Raw genomic sequence first — 10,758 nt, forward strand, 5'->3', positions numbered from 1 at the left:
GTATCAGGGGGTAGCCGTGTTAGTCTGTATCTACAAAAACAACAAGGAGTCTGGTGGCACCTTAAAGACTAACAGATTTATTTGGGCATAAGCTTTCGTGAGTAAAAACCTCACTTCTTCGGATGCATCCGAAGAAGTGAGGTTTTTACTCACGAAAGCTCATGCCCAAATAAATCTGTTAGTCTTTAAGGTGCCACCAGACTCCTTGTTGTTTTTGTAGATACAGAGTAACACGGCTACCCCCTGATATTTAATACTCTAGTTCACCCATCTTAGAATTTAGACTTCTAGCAGTTGTATATAAGCACTAGTACATTTTGTCAATATTCAGTTGTTTGCCTTCAGGTGCTATATATAAATGTGACTCTTTTACACTTGACTGTTCCTCACTGGCTCCTATCTGTACTTTACCAACTTCTTTCCTATCCTCTTTATTAGGATACAGAGTTCCTCATTTCATTCCTAAGAGACATCCCCACCCAAACCGTGTGCTCTCCACACTTGTCAGCTTTCCCCCAGCCCTTAGTTTAAAACATCCTCTACAACCTTTTTAATTTTACATGCTCACAGTCTGATTCAGCTTTGGTTTGGGTGGAGCCCCGTCCCTCCTGTATAAGCTAATCCTTCCCTAAAAGGTTCCCTGGTTCCTAATTAACCTAAATCCCTCCTCCCCACGCCACTGTCTCATCCATGCATTGAGATCCTGCAGTTCTGTGTGCCTTACGGGCCTTGTGCGTAGAATGGAAATATTTTAAAGAATGCTACCATGAAGTCCCAGTCTTTAATCTCTTACTTAGCAGACTAAATTTGGCCTCCAGGATCTCTCTCCTATATTTCCCTAAGTCACTGATACCTACATGTACCATGACCACTGGCTCCTCCCCAGCACTACCTATAAGTCTGTCTAGATGTCTCGGGAGATCCATTACCTTCACACCAGGCAGGCAATTCACTAGGCATTTTTCCTGGTCATCACAAACCCAACTATCTATATTTCTAATAACTGAATCCACCATTACTAGTACCTGTCTCATTCTAAAACTGGGGTTCCTTCCGGTATCCTCAGTCATAGGTTCCGACTCCATGGGTGCTCCAGGGCTGGAGCACCTACAGGGGAAAAACTGTGGGTGCTGAGCACCCACCGGCAGCCCCCCTATCAGGGGCCAGGACTCCGGGTTCTATTCCCGGTTCTGTCTCTCCGTGGTTTTCAAAATAGACGCTCACACCTACGTGTCTAGGGCTGTGTGCATCAGTGGTGGCCATGCGTCTCACTGGCCATTTGCATGGGAACGACCCCCTCTGGGTGCACAGTGATAGGAATGACACACACTGCCATGCATGGCCCTTACCCATGCTGTGCCTTGCTTTCCAGTCTAGGAGTGGGGCTGAGAATGTGCCCTCCCTCACTGCAGGGGAGTGCCGGGGAGTGAATGTCTGCAAACCTCAGGGGCCCTTACAGGACAGGGGCTGAAGATGTGCACAGGGTGACTATTAATAAAATATCAGCAGAGCTCAGCGGTATCTGAGCAAAGCTGGGCCATGGCCCCATTTCTCTCCAGGAGCATGTAAAGCCATTCTCCCCTCTGCCCAGGCCTCCCCCCTGCTCTGTCTTGCAGGTCCCATACATACATCTGTAGCCATGAGCTCCTCGCCATCGTCCAGGTTGTCCACCGTTGTTACGCCTTGCGAGCAGAAGTGGTAGTCGTAGGGGTTGAGAGAGATCAGCAGCATATCTGGGAGCAGGAAGGAGAGCAAAGACGTGAGGTACGGTCGGCTCCCCCGCATGCTGACCTATGTTCCAGAGTAGACCACTAGAAAGGCTGGCGCAGGACCGGATGGGGCCTAATGCTCTGCACAGCTCCAGGAATGAGCCCTAGGGCCCAGTGTAGCCAGGGCTCTGCGGTGGGACATGCCCTCTCTTGGCTGAGCTCTGGCCTGCAAACCTGGCGGAGGGCTGGGCTCCCAGGTGGACACCCCAGGCATCGGGAGGTAGCTGGAGGCTGGCTGGAGCCCTGCCCCTTGGAGCGAGCCATGAAGAGGGCAGTGCTCTGGGCACAGGCTAAGTGCAATGGGATGTTTGGTATCTCCCAGGCTCCCTCGATCCTCGCCCATAGTGCGACATGCGCCATGAAGCTGGCCCTGGCGCACGCCACAAAACCCACTGCTCCTGGGGAGGCTCAGCTGGGCCGTGCGCTGCCATCTCAGGCAGCTTGCTGAGCAGCTGCTGCCAAAGAGCAATGGAAAGCCCTGCTCTGCCTTTGCTCCACGTGTCCTGGTAATGCCCCAGCGTGCCAGTGCCCTGCCACTCCCCCTTCCCTGGACTCATTGCTCAGGCCCTCATTAACACCACAGTGTGCCCATCGCATGGCTGTGGGTACAGCCCCCGCACTGCAGCAATGGCCCCCAGCGCCGTGGCAGGTACTGCTGGTGCCCAGTTCCCACTGCTAAGCAGCGCGCTCGCTGTGTCTCTGTGGGCAGGGCAGGGGGAGAGCTGGGTGGCTGAGGCGAAAGCCTCTGACGGTAACTGCCCATGGCAGAAGAGGGAAGCATGGCTGGGTGTGACTCCCAGCCTATTCTGGTCTGTTGCTTCAGCTCAAGCTCCCTTGATGGGACTGGCTTGTGGGTCTGACTCCGGAAGGCCTGGAAGCCCCTCGCAAGGCCCATCTCTTCTGCAGCTCCAGCTCCCTTCTGCTATCTTCGCAATACTGCTGGGCTGGAGACTGATTTAGAAGCGGCTGTGCCTGCCCTCGTGACCCCCAGATAAGATTACTGCTCCACGGTTCTCCAGACCTGCCTAATAAGGTGCTGCTCACAAGCCAGCAGCAGGATCAACAGGCGGCAGCCAAGAAGCTTATCATGCCGTGTCTCTGCCAAGCATCTCTCCAGTGCGGAAAGGTTTCCTGTCAGCCAGCACCTGGATCCAGCCCCGCTCAGTGCCTGAGAGGTGGCTCAACAGCAGAGCCTGGCAGGGCCAGTTAGGATCATTTCTGGGCCCACCGCGAGATCCCAGAGGGCAGCGCTGGGTAACGACTCCTCTGCCCCCAGCACCCTCCTTCCAAGGGAGCTAGTTGGGCTCCCTCCCCCTGGGGGCCACTGATTTCACCGGGGGCTATGGTTGTCCAGGCCAGATGTGTTTACACTGTGGTTTCCCCTGGGCCGGTTGCTTTGACGCTGCTTACCTTGGAGCTCGGGTTTCTTCCCAGACAGGATCTGGTAGTAGATGTGGTAGCTTCTCTCACCGGGTTGCTGGAAAATCACTCTGGATTTTTCCAGCAAGTCTAGAAACAAACAGGAAAAAAAAACAGATTGGACTTTTTCTGGAGCTGATCCAGTGTCAGGGCAGAAAAAGAGCGTGTTGAATTGGCAGGTGTGCAAGGCTGTTTACTCACAGATATCAATGTCAGCGGAGGCCAGTTTCCCTGAGGGGCCAAAATGGATTCGGATGAACTTGCCCTAAGGGAAGGAGGTAAATGCTTAGGCTGGACAAAGGAACTAAGGCAGGTACAGCTGCTGTCCCGGGTGGGCAGCTCTTACAAATCAGACGGCTGGGGAGGGCTAAGGGTCTGTCTGTTCTCTGCCCTATGCTAATGCCACACAACTTTGGGGCTCAATACAAGGTGTCTGGGTGAAATTCTCGGGCCCGTGCTGGTCCCTTTTGGCTCAGCAGAGGGCTCATCCCCCTGAGCTTTGCTCCCTGTGGCTGTGCTTTCGTGCAGCACTCAGCGGATGGTCGCAGATGGACCCTGACAGCCCCTGGCTCCTGGGCAGAGCTGCGTGATGCTGGGTCTGCAGCACAATTACCTGCAGAATCATGGCCTGCTACTGCTGATCAAGCTCAGGAGACCCCACGACACTCCCAGGTCCCTGGTGCATCGGGGAATCCAGAGAGGACCAAGAATGCCACTGTGGCCTCCACTGTCTCCAGTGCATTAGTATGGAGATAAATGGGAACCAGGGGTTTGGTTGAGCCAAACCCAGGACCAGGGTTCGATGAAGGGGAAACTGCACCACCGGTGCACTGAGGCACCTCCCAGCATTGGCACTTCCAGCTCTCCCCGCTCTTCTTTGTGCCAGGCTCCTTCCTGGCACTGCCAGTCATCACCCACAGCCTGATCCAAGCCGAGATGGACCTTGGGCTGCCCCTAACTCCAGCCTCACCTTTTAGGGCCAGATCCTCAGCTGGGGTAAATTAAATGGCACAAGTCAGTGAGCTAGCCTGGTCAGTTAACATCAGGGAGTGGCATCGCTTTACAGCAGCGAAGGATTTGGCCCTACAGCCGACCCATCTAAAGAAGAGAGAGTTGCTAGTTCTGACAGTGATTTGCTCCCTGTGTAAAAGCTAGCTCTGGATATCTGTGGCCACCTCACACAGGCGTGGGTATGGATAACTTGAGCATTGTTAGCTCTATAACTATAAACCCTGTGTATTAACAAACACATCCTGCTAGGATACTTACAAAGCGCGAGGAGTTATCATTTCGCAGGGTTTTGGCGTTGCCAAAGGCTTCCATAGCAGGGTTGGCCTCAATGATTTGATCCTCGAGGGTACCCTAGGAAATGCAGCCAAAGGATGGGTCAGCTTGTGCCTGTGGCATTAGTAACAGTGGCTCTGTTGCTACAGATGCAGCTAAGGGGCAGCAGGACACAGGGCAGGGGGAAGTGCTGTGTACTTCAACCCTCCACCACTCTCACTAGCTTCCCTTAAGGCCTTAGTCTCCAGGGTGGCGCCTTCCTACCTAGCACATCTTATTTTTTTAATTAACATTGGGGAGAACAGAGCTGGGCTTTGAGGCCATGAATTCTGTGGCCATCTCCTCCCCTGCGAGTGGTGCCTATAAAGGTCTCGGCTAGTAGCTCAGCTGTACATGGGAGTCCTCTGATGACATAAAGGCCTGGAGAGGAAGGCTCGTGGCACTGAGAAAACCTGCCTTTGGAAGCGAAGGGGTCCAGGAAATAGCCCAGGAAGAGACATTAACAACCCTCTGCAACATTCCTAGGTGAGTTTTCCTTTAAACACGTGTCAGAACCGTTCTCCTCAGAGCTGTGGTGTGGTGTGCAGTGTTATAGGCATTGACTGGGGAGAGCTTCAGAACTCCCTGATGGCCTCTTCACTGCAATGCCTCAGACCCAGAGGTCTTGTTATTACATTTGTATGACAGTAGCCTCTAGGAGGCCAGTGTGCCAGGCACTGTACAAACACACAGAAGAGACTGTGCCTGCCCCAAGAGCTTAAAGCCTAACTAGGCAAGACAGACAAAGGGTGTGAGGGGAAACTGAGGCACAGAGCGGTGAAGTCATAGAAAAAGCAGAGCTGGGACTAGCACTCATGTTTCCTGACTCAGAGCCCGGTGCCCTAGCAATTAGACCATGGCATTATAACTTTGTACTACACCACACCATTGTGTCTTAGCCACTGTCTCCATTGGGTAGGGAGTGCTTTCCAAATGGTTCCATAAAGCTACAGTCCACTTACACTATTCATCATCTGACTGCTGCCAACTGCTCCAGATACAGCCAAGCAGAACACTGACTATGCCAGGTGTACCTAGGCAGAACCCCTGAAATGCTCAGGCTGTCCTGATACTCTAGTCATGCCAAAGGGATGCAGGGCCTTGCCTACACCAGGAACCCAAGACGTGTAATTCTCCACAGGTGCCGCTCCACCAGAGCCACCAGCCATGGAAGCCACAGTAGAGACAGAGTGCTGGTGTTTTTCATCACTGTGTCTTTAAACGTCTGAGTCCTAACTACGCTAAGCTACTACTGCAGCTTCCCAGGTGGCGGCGTGGGCCGAGAACTACAGCGCTGAGTTTTGTCAGTAAGAGCATGTCATGTCACAGAGGCAGCCAGCTCTCCAGAGTCAAAGCTGTCCCTAGCTTTCAGTTCGTTCTCTAATATCCTCCAGCCTCAGCAGATCCACCTGACAGAGGTCATGGCAGCACCTGCTCCGACCTTTCAAACAAGTGTATCTCAGTGTTTGAATGTTAGTCTAACCCTATCGCCTGGAAACTCCAAAGCTGGGTGCTGGGTTTTGTATTTGGGGTTGCACCAAAGACTCTTTTTGCAAAGGCTCTCATTAGAGTAAGTCCCTCTGGCTTTCTGACCCGGAAATCTCCTTGCACTGAGCCATAAACACTGGGGGCAGAGCCCAAGCATGTGGCCTGCTCTAGTGGACTGATGAGAGGGCTGGGAGCTAGGCACTTGGGTATACTGTTCCCAGCTCTCCCACACTATGTGGCCTTATATTGCATGTAGGGCTGTGTATCCCTTGTTAATTATTATTAATTAGCACCTCTCCTCTCAAAGAACATCAGAGAGCTGAGTGAATTGGGTCTCCCGATCCCCACACGTGGTAGCTGAGTACTGCAATGCTTTCTTATAGAACTCGGGGGATTTATTAGGACACTGCACCAGTCAGGACCAACTGGTGCAGGAGAGCAGACTGGCTCATGACTTAGTTCCTGCTTTGCCCGGAGCTCTGGAAATGTTCAGTGGCGCCCCCTGCTGACCTCTCCCCCTGCATTCTCGCTGTGCTACCTGCCCCTGAGCGGAGAGGCTGCAGCCCACACGCCCTGGATGGCTTTGTTTGATGGGGGGCTTGGGAGAAGGGAGACTAGCAGTGAGCTGATTTCACTTGTCACCCCAGGACATAGCCAGCCTGTCACTTCCAAGCCAATGATAATGTACATCGTGGGTTAAAAATGGCCCACGTAAGAAACACCCAGACAAACACTTTGCTAACTAGAAGGTGAAATTCAAGTTTTAAATCTCTATCGATAATTTAAAGTCAGCAAACTGGGAAATTTGCTTAAACCCCACCCCATTCTTGGAAAATACCCCAAATAACCTAAACTCTGCACATGTACCCCCGGCCACCCTTCGCCCCCACTCCTGAGACAAGGGTACGCCAGTGCTGCATGCTTCCAAGGCACTGCTATTTTAGGCACACAGCCATGACTACCATTAACCCACTACACATGGGCCACCTCCCTGCCGGGCACCATCTGCAATATCCCTCCCCTTTCCCTTCGAACACGTGCCCAAGACTGACCAGCTCCTGCTTGGCCAGCCCAGCACACTCTCCTCACACCACACACTGGACTTTGGCCAGCCATTTGCACCTTTTACTAGCCACAGGGCTCAGCTCCCTGAGCCAGCAGAAGTGCTGAAACCTTATCTCACTGCAACTGGGCTACATATCCTCCGATGTCTCAGCCGCACTGGCCATGGTTTCCGGTGTTTGCATCCACAGATGAAACACCAAGGGACAGGGTTTAAAGTATCTCAGCTATCAGGGTCCCTAGGCAAATCACTGTGATTTCCAGGGTTGAGTGTCAACTAGCAGCAATCCTGGCCATAGACGTGCCTCTGCCTAGCATATAGGGTGCACAGCATGTGCCCTTACAGTTGTTTGGGGTTGGACTGGAACCTTAACTCTGAAGTTTCTGGTCACTGCAGTGTGCTCTGAAGGTTATTTTCCTGAGGTCACTGATCCAGATTAGCTTTCTTAACTCCAGCTAGCACAGTTTCTTACCTGGGAATATGATCTAACCCCCTCCCATCCTCTCTCTGTTGCTCTGAGATCACACTGAATCCAAGATAGCTGGCTGATAATATTGGAACAGATTGCCTTTGAAGGGATATGTTAGAGAAAACAGCTGTCTAGTTCACGTATAACCTTGAGACGGGAGGAGCAGATGTGGGCTCGGGTTCAGGGCAGCTCTCACTGGACGGATTCATCCAGCCTTATTGACTGTACTGCCTGCAGCCCACCAGAGGCTCGCAGCCCTTTGATTACATGGCTCTTTACCTGATGCTGTGATTCACAAGCACTTTACCCTCCAATGCAGAGCTGGACTGGGGGACCCTGGAGCACAGCACACTGGTCCGTTGGGCAGGTGTAACATGGGAGCCGGAGTTATATACTGCATAACGGAGCCACTTGGGCTTTGGACGATGATATTTTCGATGTACAGCTACCATTGTAAATGCAACCGTTTGTGCAGCACCCTAGGTCCTCACTCCCCACCCCCAGCACCACCAACAAACTGTTACCCATTGGGATTAGGGACATGTTACTGCTAAACTATCCAGATTTAAAGTAGGGGATGTGCATGACAGAGTGAAACTAGGCTCCTGGGGCTCCGCTCAGTGCTCTGGCCCCAAAGTTTAACAGTTACTCTCATTTAAATGAGGTACCCTCCCAAAGCAAGCAGCCACTGCCATCTGGACCCCAAGGGCTGGTAGTGAAGGCCGTACTCAGGTCAATGCCTGAGGAAGTCAGCGAGAGCTTAACTGCTTCAGGACTGGCCCTTTTTAGACATTTCTGGTTTGCAATGCAACCTCTCACAGAGCCACAGCCTGGCAATAACTTCCAGCCCCCGTTCCACTGAGGCGGTGAGACAGGCTTGAAGTGAACTGGGAGCTAAAGAAACTCCATCCCCAGGGCAGGATAGAAAATCCCAGCCTGACTCAATGCCCTGCAATGTGCAGATCCCAATCCTGGTGACAGTGATCCCTCCACTGAAAGAGAAGCTACTCTACGAAGAGACACGCAGCCTCCCTGGATCCTCTCAGCAACCACAAGAGCATTTTCCAGCTGCAATACTGCCTTGTCACCTCAGAAAACGCAGTGCGGTACACAGGGGCCTGATTCTGATCTCGTGTCAGTTTCACAATGATACCATTCCATTGACATCACTGCAGTTACTCTTAACTTGCACTGGCACAAGTGAGCTCAGAAAAGGCCCAATACTTCCCCACCACTAGTGGGAGTTAACAAGGTGCTGCTTAGCAAGCCTAGCTGCTCATTTGAGGAGTGGCCCCTATTCCCTGTAACACTTACCCCAGTTTTAGTGGCAGGAGCTTGCTAGAAAAAGGAAAGAAAACTGTCTTTAGAATTCCAGAAGGGACAGGTCAGAATCACAGAACGCATCAATCAAAATAGCAGGGCGTTAAAATTTAGTTACTAAAACGGTCCAAAAAAATCGAAGGATTAAATTTCAAAAAATACACCAAAAATATGTTAAATAGATTAGCTCAAGAAAAAGAAGAAAAGCACCAAAAAGCAGGAACAGTTAAATCCAAACCCAGGGAAGAGGAAAGGAAAAACAATGCTGGAGAATTGCTTATCCAATACCTGAAACAACCAGTCTGCTTCTGCAAGGGAAAGCAGGCTGAGGCATCAAGTACCCAGAAGGAATAAGCAATTGCAGGGGATCTCAAAAATAACCAACACCAAAGAAATGCGAGAAAGAACCAAAACAAGAGCAAGAAAAAGCAGAAGATGGAAAAGGACCAAAATGAACAAAAGAACAAAAAAGAGAAAAGGGGGAAAAAGGCAAAAAGCAAGGCTTAAAAGAGACAGGGGTGGAAATGGGAGGGGGTGGGGGTCTGTCCCCTTTACAGTGTCTGAAAAAGAAAATATGTTGGGGTGAAGGAAAAGGTGGGCCCAAAAGACCCCGGTGTGGCTGATCAGTTTGGTGAGCCACTTAAAAACTCCATTTCCCCAAGATCAGTTGTTTCAAGCCTTGCTTGTTCAAAAGTCAAAGGAAAAGCAAAGCCCCTGAGGGGCCAGATCCAAACACGCTTCCAAATGCAAAAAGTTACAAAAAAAGAAAAAGAAGAAAAAAAAAAGAAAAAGAAAACAGCCAAAGTGTGTTTCAAATGAGGGTCTTACTCCTTTCTTGCCCGGCGTGTCGCCCAGGGCTGCGACAATGGCAAAGTACTGAATGACCCGCTTGGTGTTTACAGTCTTACCAGCACCAGATTCTCCGCTTAGGGTAACAGAAATACACAGATCAAGAAAATGAGGCAGAGTCAGGCAAAACCTTTACACAGAGACTCAGAAAACTAAGGACACGGCCCAGCTCCCCCAGCGGTGTCATGTAAAAGAAGGAAATCACCGAGGGAGGAGTTCGGCCCTGTCTGGCCCTGGGCAGCCCGTGGTCCCTTCCCATTGGCTAACGCGATGCACGGGGGCAATGTGGGGGTTTCAACCACTGGGCTCAGCCCCTGTGGTGCTGCACTGGCACAATCCCCTAGAACAGACGGGCAAAGCTGCTGGACTTTGCAGCGGAGTGAGTGACCTCTCCTGGTGTGAACCCAGCGCGAGCGGCACCACTGCCCATCTGGGCTTTGCTCAGCTGCATTAGGGAGCTGTAATGGGGTGGCTCCACCAAGGGCAGCCCCCCCCCCCGAGGCTGACACTGGGGCAAATCACCACTGCAGACATGGCCAGTGACTCCACACAGTGCCAAGTGGCGAAGTCTCCCCCTCCCAAGGCTCCTCCTGGTCTGTTGCACGCTTGGTATGAACTTCAGTGCTCCGGGGGCTCAGCAAGGAGCCAGCCGCCTCCTGCTACAGCTCAGGCTTTGACACTTTCACACACAGTTCCCTGGGGGGTGAGGGGCTCCTATGGTCTGTGGAACGTACTCTGCCCTCCCCCACCCCCCAGAGGGAGCCCACTACGGTTTACAGAGGAGGGCCAGGAGTCCAGGTGAGACCCGGGGGCTGGCTTCTTTAGCAGGCGGGCTGGGCAATTCCTGGTGCCCTGGTCTGCGCTGCCTGCTGGCACTGGCTCACGAGGCCTTGCAGTGATTTCATGCCTAGAGTTAGCTGCTCTTCTATTGTAATCCCAGATCACAAAGAGCAGGGATGGGTGTGGGGGGAGCTGCCGCAGGACAAGAGCCAAGCATCTCCCGCCTCAGCCCCTGCGTTACCTAATTAGGCCATGGCTGAGGCTAAAAATGTCAGTGG

The 10,758-nt window shown here is 52.1% G+C and overlaps 1 protein-coding gene across 1 annotated transcript in view; it reads right to left on the reverse strand.

Moving 5' to 3' along the window:
• MYH7B (myosin heavy chain 7B) overlaps window positions 1-10,758 on the reverse strand; it is a 45,013-nt gene that overhangs the window by 33,527 nt on the left and 728 nt on the right. The window contains exons 2-6 of the mRNA XM_034786972.1: window positions 8,846-8,869; window positions 4,458-4,550; window positions 3,390-3,453; window positions 3,180-3,278; window positions 1,630-1,733 (exon numbers count right to left, since the gene is read on the reverse strand). Of these exons, the coding sequence (XP_034642863.1) occupies window positions 1,630-1,733; window positions 3,180-3,278; window positions 3,390-3,453; window positions 4,458-4,511 (321 nt within the window). The 5' untranslated portion in view covers window positions 4,512-4,550; window positions 8,846-8,869. The remainder of the gene's footprint in view (window positions 1-1,629; window positions 1,734-3,179; window positions 3,279-3,389; window positions 3,454-4,457; window positions 4,551-8,845; window positions 8,870-10,758) is intronic.

The sequence above is a fragment of the Trachemys scripta genome, chromosome 12 (assembly GCF_013100865.1).
Source record: "Trachemys scripta elegans isolate TJP31775 chromosome 12, CAS_Tse_1.0, whole genome shotgun sequence".
Classification (NCBI taxonomy): domain Eukaryota; kingdom Metazoa; phylum Chordata; order Testudines; family Emydidae; genus Trachemys; species Trachemys scripta.